This window comes from Aplidium turbinatum, chromosome 4 (genome assembly GCF_918807975.1).
Source record: "Aplidium turbinatum chromosome 4, kaAplTurb1.1, whole genome shotgun sequence".
Classification (NCBI taxonomy): Eukaryota; Metazoa; Chordata; class Ascidiacea; order Aplousobranchia; family Polyclinidae; genus Aplidium; species Aplidium turbinatum.
The window spans coordinates 37890371-37906833 of record NC_137475.1 but is presented as its reverse complement, the minus strand read 5'-3'; the positions used below and the strand labels follow the sequence as shown (position 1 = coordinate 37906833).

Genomic DNA, 16463 nt, shown 5'->3' with positions numbered 1-16463 from the left:
AAATCTTCCCACAGTGCACGATCAATTACATTGCATGTAGCTCCCGAGTCGATAATCATTGAAATATTGATTCCACCAACATTTACCGAAACTTTTCCAGTATTGTAACTACATAGATTTAAGATATAGTCCAACTCACGATCAGCATTTCGTTTTACTTGTCTAATGTTATTTTTCCGGTTCGTCCTGTTGCTTCCATTCGTCGGGTTCTTTTCCACGTGGCTGGTTCCAACAGATTTTGTTCTGCAGCAGCTTGCAAAATGACCCATTTTATTGCATTTTCTACATTTTTTTTCTTGCGCTGGAGAATTCCTGTCGCTGCTTTTGTGACCTTCCCTTCCACATCGGTAACATCGGAATCGAGATTGATAGCTTTTCTTAGCCGATTTAAACGTCGAGATTTTGTTGACTTCCTGACCGTATGATCTTGATTGAATTTCTGACACTTCGAATGCCAAGGCCAATTCTCTTAACGTTTTTAGATTCAAGTCACTTCCTTTTTCTAAGAGTCGCCGTCGTAACGCATCCGATCTACATTTTTCCACGACTTGATCACGAATTTGATCATCCATGTCTTCAAAACTGCACGTTTCTGCTTTTTGTTTTAATCGAGTTATAAATTGTTCTACACTTTCTTCCTCTTTTTGAAATAGAGATCTAAATACATGGCGTTCATACGGGACATTGTTTAACGGCGTAAAATAATTAGTTAGTGCTTGAACAGCAGCTTCATAGCTGGTCAATTCCCCTTTAAAAGTAAAAAAAATGTCCTGCACTGCCATTCCAGCACAATGCAGCAGCAGAGCTCGCTTTCTAGAAGCATTCGTAACATTCTTTTCTTCAGCATACAACTCAAAAGCTCGTTTCCATCTGGTCCATCACGTGCTTGCTCCAGGACTTTCACAGTCAAAAGGTTGTAAATCAAACGTAGGTATCTCCATTCTTTTCTGAGTATTATCCTACTATATCCTCGTCGCCAGAATTGTTGTGTCCGCCTAGCCTGCTTTACACAACTTGATAGTTCAGATTTAACTTACTTGTCATAGCACTTGTATTTGCGTGGCGGAACCAGTGTTGTCAGATTGGGCGATTTATCTGCAATTGGGCTACTTTTAGTTGGGCTTGGCGCCAAAAAATGTTGGTTTGCGACTTGCGCTTTTTTGGGCTACTTTCAGTCTCTGATTTGGCGCGAGACGGCGCCTAAATTTGGCAGAATTTTAAGTTGTTTGATAGTGAATTTTGAGTTGGCAGTACTGAATAATTGGTAGAATCCGACCAGCCTTTGAAAATGTTGGTAAAGTTTCGGTTTATTACGGAAAAAATGACGTTATTTTTTTGATTCGGCATGAGGATTGATTTTACTGCTGACCATTAGCAGCTTTGACTGTTGTTACAGCAATGCTGTATTCATTTTCATCCGGGAGAATGGAAGGACTGACTGGCGAGTGGCGAAAGCGAAATTGCACTTGTATCGAATATCGGAAATTATAGGGTAGTTATGATCTTGGTTTAGTACGGTACCGTACCATAATTTTTGAAGCTTTTATTGGTGTCTAAGCTATAAATTAAAGTGGGAAAAATTGAATGTCAGTGGAGAAACTTACTGAATGTAAACTGGTCTTCCTTGTATGATTGAAAAACAATGATAGATTCTTGTATTTTTTGTACCAAGGTGTACGAGTTTAGAAATGCTGCAGGGGAGTATAAATTTAGAGAAGTTGCTCAATTGGCACTAACAATGTAGCCTATACCAATCAGCAATGCATTACGGTAGTTGAGCGAGCCTTTTCGAGAGTTTCTGCAATCAAAACCAAACTGCGAAATCGTATCGGACTTCAACTTTTGTCAGCGATTGTGAGGATCAGAACTTTGCTGCAACAATTGGAAAAATGCTGTTTGATCCCCGGTCATCAATGCGGAAGCATGACAGCTCTATATATGAAAATGAAGCTTCAGCAGTTGATGATAGAATTTTGTTGGGTGTTGGTTCTTGGTAGTTCATCTGAGTTGACGGGCTTATGCTATGCATTAGCATCTACTATGGAACCATTTGTATCTTGAATTTGAAAATAGGAATTTGTATGAAGTTTGTATAGCATTGGCTCGTCTAAGTTTTTTTCTATTGAACATTGCTTGATTCAATATTGAACATTGTACTTATTGTATGTTGTATTAATGTATGTATTTTGTATCTACACAATCAGCATGATGGACAAAGATGTTGCTTTGCCCATGACTTTTGGGGGCGTGCCCAAAAACCCCCCTAGAAAGCCTGCGCCTTCGTTGCTCAACCGTCGACGTCGCGACGGCAAATTGGGCTACTTTTAAGTTGCTTTGGCGCATTTTTGGGCTCTTTTTTTTAAAAAAATCTGGCAACACTGGGCGGAACAAAGAATCCAAACAGCGAGACACGAGTCATTTATATACTAGCACGTTACGGGTTTCCAATACAGTTTATGTAAATACACAGACACTACAGTTGCCATGGTTACAATCAGGTGTTGCCAGAGTTAGGATTAAAGTTAGGAAAGGTTAGGGTTTTAATCTTTGCTCAGGACTAAAAAAATTTCCAAAATACAAGTTTTTATTTTCAACAGCTATAAACTTTTCCTCAAATTAGGGCAGAATTCCATATGTGACAACGCTATTGAGGCTATATTTACACTATGTAGTGTAAATATACTATGGTTCCGGCCCGCGGGCCGTAGTTTGGTGACCCCTGCTCCAAGTGTAAAAAAAGTGGTAACTACCAAAATCCATTTCAATAAATCACCAACCTAGAGTGCCTGAAGCTTACTGGTGCATAGCCCAAAAAATGCATTACAGTAGAATTCGCCTATAACGGCTTCGTTTATAACGTCAATTCGCCTATTACGTCACATTTCGCTCGGTCCCGGCAGAATTCCTATCTTTTACGTACATTGTAGTTCGGCTACAACAGCATCGCCTATAACGTCAATTCGCATGTAACAGCACCCTTTATTGGTCCCCAGACGTCTTTTGTTCGTTTATATTATAACGTCACTTTAAGCCATCACCTTCACCACGAACAGTCAGTCTTTTAATCCAGTTAGCGCTGCTGCTTGCAAAATGTCTTCCCTTTATTTTGCTACGTCGTTCGCAGCGGCTAAAAAGCAGCTCTACAGCTGTGTCAAATCCGTGTCAAAACCGAAACAGCTGAAGATCAATGCCTTTTTTGCTAATAAACAATGAACTTCTCTACTACTGTATGTAACGAGCTGTATTGCGCAAATTTCCTGTACTTTTCGCTGTAGGCAGTGCCGGTCTTTGGGGTGTGCGAACCGTGCGATCGCACAGGGCCCGCAAATTAGGGGGCCCGCGATTTACTCAGAAAATGCAGTAATTTTTGTCATGTCTAATGGAAAAAATTCAATTCGATTCCCAAGCAAGTAGCTACCGGTATCCTTGAAGTCAGTTGCGGCTTTAGGGTGAGGCAAGTGCTGAAATTGTCGCGTCGGGCCACCTTTACATGCTTTTAGGCCCCCATGACATTTCACCATGTGCCAAATAGTTAACATGGCAGTGTGACAACAGAATTTCGTTTTGTGATAATTGCATTTAAATAGAATACATGTTAGTTTCTATACAATAACCATTGTTATTATGCCATATATATATATGATGTGTAGTTTTAAAACTAATCATTTAAAGGGCCCGGATTTTTAAAACGCCATGTATCAAATCACTTAATATTCTATGAATTCAGGAAACTTCACTCTTGTGAAAATTTAAATGCATGTTACTTCCAGTATTAAACTATCATTATTATGCCCTATGCATGTAATTTTTAAAATCTAATATTGAGGGGCCCAGGTTTTTTCAAAACGCCATGTAGGCTACCAAATGTTTAACATTGCTCAGTGACAACAGAAACCAAAATTTTCAACCTTGTGGCAACTGTGTTTAGATACATGTTACTTCCAGTACGGTACTAAAATGTCATTGTTATTCCATGGGTTGAAAAATAACATTTAAGGGGCCCGGATCTTTTCAAATTGTTTCAAGTTGATTACTCTGTAGTACCCAACCTAAACAATTTTTAAATCTTAATATAGGCTACTTGTTATTGTATTTAGATACGTACAGTTTGTGCAGTACGCTACAATGTACACTTATTCATTGCTTGGATTTTTTTCACTGAATAGTAATATAATCAGGACTGTGATTGATTGATTGATGATATATGAAGACACTGCTCTAGTTGCAACATTTGGGAGATGTTACCTGAATTGCTGCCTCATAAGCAAGAAGAAGATTGATGATATACCAATGTAATTTTTGTACCAGCAAAGGTTGTTTAACTCAATGATATAGTACCATTAGTGATTTATCCATTAGCTATACCTAATCATTGTAAAAGTGGAGCAAAGAAAAAAAGGATTTAAAAAAAGAGTTGTTGAGCAATTATACAAAGCATTCTTCAATTTCTAAGTTTTTAAAATATACTAGTTGCAGTAAATGCAGTAATGACACCAGTGAGTCTACTTCTTTGACAACATCTTAAATGATGTCACTACTGGTGGTAACAGATTAATTCCACTAAATTCTGAGGTCAGCTTTGCCTTATTCAAACTCCAGCTACTTGCAATGATGTTAGATCAATAGCAGAAATGCTCGATTTCCTCTAAATGTGATGTGCTGGCTAATTTTTACCCAAATGACCTAAACGCCAAGTCTTTGCTCGAAGAGCTAGTGTGCGTACAAAATGTCTATTCAGTTAAATTTGGTGTTGATGATAAGAAATCCCAGATAACTATTTTCTCAAACGGCCCTGGCCATAGCATTTTTGCATGTATATATTTTACATCATTCACTATATAGCCCTAATGAACTACATGGCATGCTTAGTGTGCGCTATACCATAAGCTTAAAATTGTTTTACAACATGTCTTTACTCTGAGCTACTAGATGTGGCATGCAAATAGCAAGTGCAGTGGTTTTCATTTTTTAATTATGTTATATATGATACTTCATATTTAACTTATTGAGATATACATCTCAATGTGCTTTTTTCCTTGGATTGAGTAGCTGTATTTATTTTTCAATATGTTTGTATAACATGACTGAGGTATTTCACCGCAAAGTATTAAGATGCATGATTGCATGGTTTACGTCGGTTTACGTACTTGATGCATGATGTCTTCAATAATAACACCTTCACTCGTCTTCAAAATTTCCCCTTGTTGTCTTGCTTGTTGTGGCTTAGTTTCATGTACGAATCCATTTCTAGCCTGCTTGATTATGTTTTAACTTGCATTTGCAGGAATGAGGCAAACAATTTAATTAAATGCTGTTCTGCCACTGTATAGAAACTGACTCTGACAGAGAATATTGCCCATCTTCTGTTGCAGGGTTACTTTGAGTTTGGCAGCCAGCAGTTTTAGTAAAAACTTTTTCTGAAGTGAACCTGCTGGACATTTTGCAAGCATTTCAAACAACTTCAATCTAGGTACCTACTTCTGAGTTCAGATGGATTCCGACCAATTTAAGCATAATAAGGAGTCCTTGCTGGTTGCTGCACAGGTACATTTGGTTGGGTTTGTTTCTTTTGCATTGTTATATTTCATGCTTAAATATTCCCTTAAAACAATATGCACACATTTCATGAAAGTTGAGCATTGTGTTTTTGATGTATTTTCATTCATGCTTTGTATGCATATTTATGCAACCAAGTAAAAGTAAACCGATTTTCTTAAAATCAAATTGGATCAGTAGCGTAGCCAAGTGAGAGTTTGGGAGTTACACCTCCCCCCTTGGAACGCGTGTGATGTCACGATATTGAAAATTATGCTTTCAGTCTTTTGTGCTTTCTAATCAACACTAAATTAGTATGGTATAGGATCTTAATGCTCTACAGCTGTTTAGTATCCATAGTAGTCTGCAGCTAACTCGTACAGTCCATGGAAACACTGCAATATCCACAGCTGTGAAAAATTGCACTGATCTTTTATATATAGCTGATTACAGTGGTTCGTTATACAAAACTTGAATATATCAGAAATGAAGTAAGTTCACTGTCTAGTGTCTTAAAGCCTTTTGTCTGATACTCATCGAGATGTATGGCGTCTGTTTACATTTTCTAAACTTTGGGTTAACTTTAAAGCATAAAACTTGGTGGCTTACCGGAATAAGATTGTTTTTTGATCAACCAAGGACAAAATTAATCAATAATAAAACTGTAATAATCTGGCAAAAAAGCAATCAACCTATGTCTCTAAAACAAAATTTGCCTAATTTTAAATGAAACTACATTAAAAGAGCTAGTTACCAAACCTTCAAATATCTCAGCCAGGAATTAGCAACAAGAAAACATAGAGACTTAGCTTTATTTCTGAAAAATGCCCAAGAAAACATGATCTTATCCTTTCGCTATGCCACCAGACAGCACCATTTTACAGTAATATTCATACCCAAATTTTTGTTGAACATGCTCTCAGAATGCACCAAATTCAAAGTAATTTTTCAAAATTTTCTGGGGGAGGCCTCCCAGACCCCCCGCTGCTGGGTGTCGCCTTCGGCGAGCACGTCGTCAGGCTTCGCCTGCCGGCCGTCAACACCCCCCTCCCGTTTCTAAATACGTTACTGAATTGGATCATTGTCCTTGGGGCCCGCAAAACATATTCCGCACAGGGCCTGCAATACCCTAAGACCGGCACTGGCTGTAGGTTATTGTTTTTTAAACAATTTCTTTGTTTACTGTATTTTCTGCATGACTTTTGTCAGTTTGGTTGTACACAGTAAACCTGACTGGACTATACACCTCTTTCTTTAATCAAAAGACAGTTTTGGAATAGTTTGCGGTAGTTCGTCTATAACGTCAATTCGGCTATAACGTCAGTTTTTGCAAATCCCCTAGAGGTGCCATTATAGGCGAATTCTACTGTATAAAAAACATTCAAACGGTGAGGCCTAGGTGTAGCCTACTTAATACAAGTGAGTGGTACTCAGTTAAGATATTGCGAATAAAAAAATAATTCAAATATGAACAAAGCGCTTGCAGCAATAAGAGTCTACTATTTCTATTTTGTAGAATAAGCGAAATCGAGCCTATGCCCTATCAGCAAAACAAAATATTGTGAACTGACAATGATGCAATTGAGCAAAAGAACAATACGATTAAACTATTCATGCTTATAATGTTGCAAAAATGTCTCAATATGTAGGCTAATTGTAATTTGTAAGAACGTATAAAAATGACATTAGATTTCCTCAAACAAGTAATTCGATCACAAAAATGTTTTGAATAAAATACGTAATAAATTTAGCAGAGATGTGTTCAAGACCAGATCCAGCTTTACTGTCCAAAAAGTCGATGTATGGCATTCCATCCTATCTCTCTGCCTAAACTGCCATTAAATCTGGATTGCTACCATGCATTATATTGTTTAAACTTGAGTTAAAAAAAGTTTCTTTTTATGTATACACAAGTTTCTCGAAAACAAAATGGGATTAGCCGATCTATCAACGTTAAATAATAAAACACAGTTTTGTTCATAACAACAGTTTTCTGTCACCTTTTGCGAACTCGTCTAAGATTTCGTCTGACGTAACCGATACATGTTGCAGTATGTGATCAATAAACTGGACATCCTTTCTTGACGCATGCAACTACGTATTTTTGTTTTTAGCAATTTCAGAGCGGAAAACGATCTTTCAGCTGAGCAAGACGAAATTGGAATGGCAGAAAAAATTTTAAGACATAAAAAAATAAGTGAATAAAAAAATAACAGTTAACCTCTCAAGTACATGTAGCTCCACACAGAGTGAAATTTACATGCCTTTTGACTCTTTTTTATTTCTTTAAAAGTATTATTGACTCAAAAAGAATGTCTTTGTATCCTCTGGGGATCCTTCTCTTGTATCATGGGCCAATCCTATAGATGTTTGCTGGTACACCCCTTCATTTTCTTTAAATAAAAAAATAAATTGGAATTTTAGGGGGCGCCGCGGCGCCATAGGTAAATCCGCCCCTGAGGAGGAGCGGATCCCGAGTAAAAAAAATTGACTTTGTTCACCTCTGCTAGGCATGTGGTGGATGCTAAAGTTATTGAAGAAAGGTTATTCGTCAGATGATTAATTTGATTATGTTTTAACAAGATGTTATGTTTGAGCCTTGGTACAGAGCTTGACTTGTTGTACCAGATGCATAATTATATGGTTCTAGTCTTTTCTACCAGTGTGAAGAAATTCCATTTGTAGAAAACAGGGATACCAAAACAGTACGGGATGCGCAACTACGCCCCTAGTGATCATTTTTGACGCCAACTGACGGTACACTCACACATGGCAGTGATGAGTGATCAGTGATGGCACATTTGCACAGTACTCAGCACTCAGCACTAGCAGTCAGTGACCACAGGAAATCAATAGTCTACGGTTATCGGTGATTAACCTGATCTGTGGGCTACTGTATATTTTAGTTAAATTGTAAGGCCAATTTACAGAGACATTGCAGCCCGTGAGTAGAAATATATTTTAATGTTACAATTGGTTTATAACTAAGGGTGTTCACTGTGTGGTTAGTGTTAAAATCAGTATTATTCAAGAAGGAGTAGATTACCTGACTCTAACTGACTATTTTATGCATGAAGCCTAACCCTTTCTAAAAGTTACTGATAAGTGGCACATGAAAACAGATGTGTAGTGGTGTCAGGCCTAACTGTCCAATTTTGCAAAGAGACATTGAGGTTAATCTGGTATTAAAAAATGATTGCCTACTGTATTTTAATCATTATGTAATACTGTAGGCCTATATACTATAGCCTAACTAACCAAATATAGAGCTTTGCAAAAGGGTGCAACCTATTTCGTCCCTTGAACACTTCGTACCCCGATTTCAGAGGACAAAATCAGAGTACGAATTGTTCAGGGACGAAATAGGTTGCATTCTTTGCAAAACACATTTATGTTATGTGCTGTAGAATAGAAATTATTAATGCTATTTATTAACCAAAACATACAATTTTGCAACATTACAATTTTGCTTACCCTATTGTACGGTACGGTAACTCCCTAAAACAGTAATTCTGTTTATTTATAGCTTTTCTACTTGTACAATATTACAGTTCAAGGTGAAATTCTGCTCCAGTATTATAAGATTTTTTATGCAATATGGGATACTATTGTTGTGCTCCAGGGTGCAAAGTTGGTAATCGTGCGTTTAAAAGAACTGGGGAAAAAGTTTCAATGTTTCGATTTCCAGCAGATCCTGAATTGCGTAAGGCTTGGATTAGAGCTATATCCAGGGAAAATTTAACTGTGACACCACACACAAGAATTTGTGGTAAGCATTTCTACGGAGATGATTTTGAAACAACATCAATCGATAGCCACTTAGATCGCCAACAACGCAGAGAGTCTGCGAAACTTAATCAGCTACGGTTGAAGCCATCAGCTGTGCCTCGCATTTTTGCTGGCCTGCCTCACTATCTGACAAAACCGGCTCCAGTAAAGCGCTCAACTTCTGCTGCAACTGCCACAGAAAGACTGAAAAAAGACAAAGCTAAACTTCAAGATCAAAATGAAGAATTTCTGTTGCAAGACTCTTGTTGTGATTTGGGTTCTTTAAAAGATAAACTCAATGAAGTGGTTATTCCTTCTGGATATATCAAATTGTTAAAAGAATCTTCTTTGGAATTCCACTTTATAACATATAACAATGGCAGCCACATTTCTCCTCAGTTAATGGCATTTTTGGTGGTAGGGGAAACTTTAGATGTGCATGCATTTGTATGTTCTATTTCTGTGCCACAAGAAACATTTCAGCATCTGATGAGCTCCGATTCATTAAGCAAAGTATCAGAGCTTTGCAATATTCTGGCATTCTGCAAAAACCTTATAGAATCACCAAGTGGTAACAATAGTAAGACTTTTGCCAAGTCGGCTGTTGCAGCCCTTGAGCAATGCAAAGCAAACCTGGAAGAAAACGAAAGCCAAGATGAAGGTTTACCCCTAATTCAATTTGTGTCCGAGCAACTTCAGTTGTTGTACATAGATAAAAATGGCCGACGGTATTCACCCAGGTTACTAACCATGTCGTTTCTGTGGCAGCTCACTAGCAACTCACTATACAAAAAGCTTAGTGAGTTTTTTATACTGCCATCAGTCAGAAGACTTCAGCAAGTTTCGAGTGATTGTAATGTAGAGACTAAATCTATAGATTTGCAATACCTGAAGCAACGAACTGTCGACTTATCTGAAGGAGAAAAAATGGTAACCTTGCTTATTGATGAGGTATACACTGCACAAAGGGTTGAATATTGCAATGGCGCTTTCATTGGATTAACAGAGGAAGGCCAACGAGCGAAAACCGTGTTGACATTTATGGTGCAATCAGTATGTAAAAAATATAAAGATGTTGTGTGCCTGGTGCCAATTGAAAAGATAAGTACACAGCTGCTTCGAACCTTCTTTAACAAAGTGATGCAATCTCTAGATGAAATTTTCTTTGTTGTTGCTATATCTGTTGACAATCATGTGTGCAATAGGTAAGCTTATAATATGCTTGATGACAACTATCTATAGCAAATTTAATAGGATTACAGGGTGTTTCAAAAATTTAACACCATTAACCTTTAATATGTATTAAAATCAAGGTTGTGAAAAATCCTATGTTTATGGGTTTTTTTACAACAATGATTTCAATACATTTCAAAGGTAAATGGTGTCAGATTTTTTTAAACACCCTGTCACGTATTATATTTTAATCCTATTTCAATATTGTTTTTCACAACCCGTCCATAAAACAGAATTTTTAAAAATGTGAAAATAGAAGAAATGCTGTTCAGAATTGTTGTTAAACCTTGATTATCATTTTATAATAACATGCTAAAGCATTAGGCTATTGTTTTCACATTCAATCAAAGTCCAACCGGTTTTATGATATCTGAAAATTTTTTGCAAAAAAATTGGACTGCAAATGGTTAAAATGTAATAGTTTTTATACAAACAATTTCTGCACTAAAGTCCCAATATGGAGAAAAGTTACAAGTTTATTGCAAACTGTTTTTCGCCAGTTTTTTTTTTTGGCTGACAAAACTGAAACAACCTCGATTGAAAGAAGTGGTGTCACGTTTTTTGAAACATCTTGTCTATTGAATGAAACTGGTTTAATATTACATGCTAAAATTTATGTGTGATTTATAATGGGTTATGCATTTTCAGGAAGTAGTTTATGGATTTATGTGGAAGCAATAAGCTCTCAAACAGCATTGCACACCCTTCAAGGAATGGAGAGCGTTTATTTCTCTTGTTTGACTTCACCCACAACTTTAAAAACATTTTTAACAATTTTGTGAATAAGAAGCGATTCCACATTCCTCATATTTCTGGTGCTGAACATATTTTGGGAGAGCAATGCACAGCTGAATTTGCACATATAAAGCGCTTGTACACTCTTGAAGAGCATAAACCTCTGAAAGTAGCATTTGCACTGAAGAAGGCATCACTTAACCCAAGCAATATTGCCCGCACCTCACCTCTACACGCTTTAAGTAAGTACAGTAGCTTTTGTAAGCAGGGCTCAAATGAAGATCCTCCCCGGTCCTTTGGAGTGATGATGATCGCCCCTACAAAGGTTGACTCAAACTTAACTTCCCTCTCCCCCAGAAAATGGTCACGGGATCTTCAGTTGATCCTTCAACCCTATGCAGGCTACATTTTCACATTATTTAGTCATCTAACTTGTTTTAGTTTGTATAAGAAAATTACATTATATATTTATTGTATCATAAAACAATGAAAACTATTAATACTACAAAAAGTGCTCAATGCCAAGCAAAAAGGCAAAGCAGAGCGAATTAAATCAAATATAGTTATTATTATTTGAAGCCTTTACAAATTGTTTCACCTATCGGATCATCAGAAGGTCTTATTCAAATAGATTCTATTTGAATAAGACCTTCTGATGATCCGATAGGTGAAACAATTTGTAAAGGCTTCAAATAATAATAACTATATTTGATTTATTGTATCATATATATATAATCCAGAAATTGATTGCAGCAGTTGCAATTCATATATATATATAATTTTGGTTTTTCACTTGCAGGTGTGTTTAGTGAATCCACCGTAAATGGACTTCTTATGTATGCTGACACCAATCCGGGCTTTAAGGAAACTGCCAAATTTCTCCAATTCATCTGCAATGTTTGGAAGGTGATGTCTGTCAAAACACCATTCAAAGGTATATTTTCCAAGTGTGATTAATATTTTTAAATATAGCCAGTCGTTACGGCACGTCGGCACAGGTTACTAGTTTTCTCTGGGCATATTTTCTGTACAGTTTATGCACAACTTTTTAGAAAGCTGCACAAAGATTTTTTGCAATTGAAGTAAAACATTTGGATTTTTTCCTAGAATTTTATTACTTTTTTGTACAAATGACCTAGTTGTTACTTACAGAGTAAGTTTAGAAGCTCATTGAAAAATCAATCTGATTATGTTTTGAATTTTGAGACTAAAAGATGCAAAATTGCACACGGCCTTGCACTTGGTATACAGGGAACCTTTACTTTAGAACTCTAACCAGCCTTCACTATTTTTAACAACTTTTATATATATATTTCAGGCATGGCAAAAAATGATGAGATGTGCATGCCAATGAAGTTCACTTCAACGGAAGAAGAAAAACCTGCAAATTTACGCTTTCTTAAGTCAGCAAAGGATATTTTAGTGAAATGGCAGCAATCCGGCACTTCTGGGCTTACAGACCAAACATTCCTAGCATGCATTCAAACCATGTCTGCAATGCCTGAACTTGCTCAATACTTGCACGACAAGATTGGATTGAAGTATGTGTTACCGGGAAAATTTACCTCTGATCCAATCGAAGGCCGTTTCGGGTGGTACCGCCAGGTTAGTGGAGGAAACTTTTTTATGTCCATAAAGCAACTGCTTGAGGCAGAAAAGAAAATACGCAAGTTGAGTTTGCTTCAACAACATGGCATACTGGCTGCATCCAAATTATGTTCGCTTGACTCTATTTCTCTGGGAAGCGGAAAGCTTATTAATGCAGACAGCTCCATTGTTTCTTGGCTCGAAAGGTTTTTCTCAGAGGTAACACTTGATGATTTGTCGGAGACAGATGCAAATGTGGCATATTTTGTGAGTGGCTACATTGCAAGAAGTATATCCCGAAGACGGCGGTGTTCGCCCTGTAAAGTTCTGTTGGTAAAAAGTGATGACTGCCCAGCCCCAACATGTGAATCTGAAGAGCATGTGAAATTGTTTGAAATTGCCAATCGAGGTGGTCTGTCTGTCCCAACAGAAGTGATATCTGATTATAATGCAAAAGAGAAGTTGTGGACTGCACCAAACCAGCGCTCCGTGTTTATACGAGCCCTGAAAAAGATAGTGGAGGCGTCGAACGTTTACAGAGGTGCATTCAAACAGATGTGTTCTGCAGGCCACTCAAATGTCGAACTTATTCTTCAAACAGCATTTAATTGTTTTGCTAAAAATGAGTTGAAACGTTTTAATGCACCTGGACGTGAGGAACCAGAGAAAACGGCCCGGAAAGTACGAAAACTTACCAGTGGCAGTGGTACAAAAACTGCATCATGACTTACATTAATTAGAAATTTAGGAAAGCCACGGACCCTTTCGCCCCCCTGCTACGTCTATGGTTATTTTACCGGTACTAGTTGTAATGTATTGGAACCGCACCGTTGCACTCTTAATTTTGTGTGGGAATTCGCCCTTGCCAGTGTCCCGCGTTTTGCTTTACGCGCTTTTCATGAGAGCAAGTCTTTTAGGCGCAGACAGTTAGGCGCCAGTCAAATAGGCGCGCACACTGTGGTCTGTGGCGTCTGGATATTTAGGTGCGGAGCACTGTGGCGCCCGTTCATTTAGGTGCTATTCCTAGTAAAGTCTGCAGATTGTATCAGCTTGGCATGTAGGGCAATGCTTTTCACACAAAATGTTGTATTGAACAGAAAAACATAATGTTTTTTAATGCGCGTGTTCGGCACTTATTTGTTGTTAGTCCAGGTTTGCGGCGGCGAAAGCTTTATCAATAAATTATTCAAGTTTGCGAACATAACTGAGTTCACTTTTAGTGAGTCAAATAATAACTACCGGTACACTAAACATCAGTAAAAAATATACCGTAGTCTATATTCAAGCGGGTGGTAGGCTTGAGTGAAGAGTAGCCTAACTTAGTTTTCCATCAAAACCCCGACTAGGTTTAATAACGAGCAAAGTCGCACCATTATGCTTGCAACTTGTAGGCAGGGTTCATAATGCTCTATGGAAATGTATTATTATTCATGTTGTAAAGCGTTGTCTCATACGTAGCCTACTCGCAATACGACCAGTCGACCAATCCATCCCGAGTAAAAGTAATTGCGAAAGATAACAGATTAAGTAAAGTTCCATCTGGCTGCAACCTGTGTTCAGGATGCATTGCAAATGTCCTGTGGAGATGTGCTAACACCAAGAGTAGTAGAGCGTTGTCTGGCACCTCATCTCCACACGCGCATTAACAAAACAACATATGTTTCTAACCAATGTAACATTATATGTGACAAGCATTGCCCTACATGCCAAGCTGATACAATCTGCAAACTTTACTAGGAATAGCACCTAAATGAACGGGCGCCACAGTGCTCCGCACCTAAATATCCAGACGCCTAACTGTCTGCGCCTAAAAGACGTGGACCCCTTTTCATGACGTCATAATTGGTCGCCTTTAGGCTTTCTTGACAGTGTTGTGCTATTTCTTCTTACATTCTGACATTTATTACATTATTACAATTATAAGTTCAATCGACTTAGTGTCGGAGTCATGTTGTAGTTGTCGAAGTCTGTGCAACATTACATGGTGTCAGAGATGGATTCGATGCAAGCAACAAAGTCAGAGATGAATTTTAAAAAGTGGAGGCAGATGGTCGAGTTAACGTTCAAATTTGCGAATTTTTGTGATAGTAGGAAAACTAATCACCGAACGTCTAGGCCATTATACCCGCAGTCAAATCTAGAAGAATGCAGCTACTTGTTGCTGCTGATGAAAACGCTATTGCTGATGAAAGCGTTGCTGCTGATAAAAATGTTATTGCTGATAAAAGCGTTGCTGCTGATGAAAACGTTATTGCTGAATGCTGATGAAAACGTTGCTGTAGATGATTTTAACGACGAGCCCAATGTGCCATGTAAAAATAATATGCCAGAACCGTGTACTACCCGTTCTGGCCGGATAGTGAAGCCGCCTGATAGATATGGTGTTTGTGTAACTTGAATCGTTTTGTATGTATAGTGATACGTGGAGATTTCGTGTTGTGCATCATGCATACAATGTAGACTTGTGCTGTTATCGGAGTTTGCACAACGAGAGTATACGAACTATAAGTTTAATGCTTGCTGTTCACTTTGAGTCACTGGAAAATTGTGTAGTAAACGTGACATCGTTATTGCATCTGCAGTTAATAGTGTACTCCACTCCATAATTTTAATCTGTTTGTGTATCGATAGATAGTTCCTTTCTTTCTTCAGACAAAGGGAAATGTAATGTATTGGAACCGCACCGTTGCACTCATAATTGTGTGTGGGAATTCGCCCTTACCAGTGTCTCGCATTTTACTTTGCGCGCTTTTCATGACGTCATAATTGGTCGCCTTTAGGCTTCCTTGACAGTGTTGCACCATTCTTTTTACATTCTGACATTTATTACGTTATTATAATTATAAGTTCAATCGACTTAGTGTCGGAGTCATGTTGTAGTTGTCGAAGTCTGTGTAACATTACACTAGCAAGCTCCTACTTATTCCTTGTTGTTTGCAATTAATTTTGACAAAGTACTTGAAAAGATAGAAATCGTTTGAATTTGCATAACGTTAGAAATAACTAATTTATTTGGTCGATATGCGTTGTATTTAATGTGCTGGCGTTATTTTATCATAGAACTTTACATATTTCTTGATTTTACAATTGTTTTTTAACAACGTAACTGAAGATGCAAGTCGTTTACACATGCGAAACGTTGGAAATAAAACAGAGAAGATGTCAGTCACTTGTATATTGCAAAACGTTAATCATCATTGTGCTTATATGGTAACTGCAGGCTTTGCAAATAGCTTAGAAAAGCAATGGCTTTTATTGCGACAACGTCGTACCTTCAGTTGGCGCCTCGTATTTGTAGTTTCGCATCCCTGAATGTTTAGGTATCCCTGGTAGAAAATGCCACTTCAGTACCTGTCCATAGCCTATATCTTCGTGGCGAAGAGGAGTCGCTCGACGTTGGACAGGGTGGCCTTCACAGATTGATCGAGGCCGCACCTTCTTTGTATGTTATGAAAAAGAGAATCGCTTATTTGGTTGCTTCTATTGAATTTTTGTACTGTAAAACGAGAAAGCGTAGCTTTGTGAAGCCAAAACTGGACGCGTCTTATCGTAACAGTGCTTTAGAGTTGGCTGTGAAGTTTGTTCAGAAGAGCGTGTATGGCGAT

The 16463-nt window shown here is 37.8% G+C and overlaps 1 protein-coding gene across 2 annotated transcripts; it reads left to right on the top strand.

Annotated features, from left to right (window-relative positions):
- Positions 1 to 9726: 9726 nt before the first annotated feature.
- Positions 9727 to 14796, top strand: LOC145768131 (uncharacterized). Of its 2 annotated transcripts, XM_082579603.1 has the most exons (4): positions 10493 to 10508; positions 11185 to 11513; positions 12071 to 12205; positions 12590 to 14796. In XM_082579603.1, exons 2-4 carry the CDS (start codon positions 11195 to 11197, stop codon positions 13582 to 13584), a joined length of 1449 nt encoding a protein of 482 aa, XP_082435729.1. In that variant the 5' UTR covers positions 10493 to 10508; positions 11185 to 11194; the 3' UTR covers positions 13585 to 14796. The 2 variants fall into 2 exon arrangements, with proteins under 2 accessions (XP_082435730.1, XP_082435729.1); XM_082579604.1 differs by lacking the exon at positions 11185 to 11513 and having other exon boundaries at positions 9727 to 10508.
- The last annotated feature ends 1667 nt before the right edge of the window (positions 14797 to 16463 follow it).

Excerpts from the sequence above, each read along its gene's own strand:
- LOC145768131 (XM_082579603.1), top strand. The coding sequence starts at position 11,195 with ATGGATTTATGTGGAAGCAATAAGCTCTCAAACAGCATTGCACACCCT. Across the intron at positions 11,514-12,070 it reads CTCACCTCTACACGCTTTAA|GTGTGTTTAGTGAATCCACC; the intron begins GTAAGTACAGTA and ends TTTCACTTGCAG. Across the intron at positions 12,206-12,589 it reads TGTCAAAACACCATTCAAAG|GCATGGCAAAAAATGATGAG; the intron begins GTATATTTTCCA and ends TATATATTTCAG.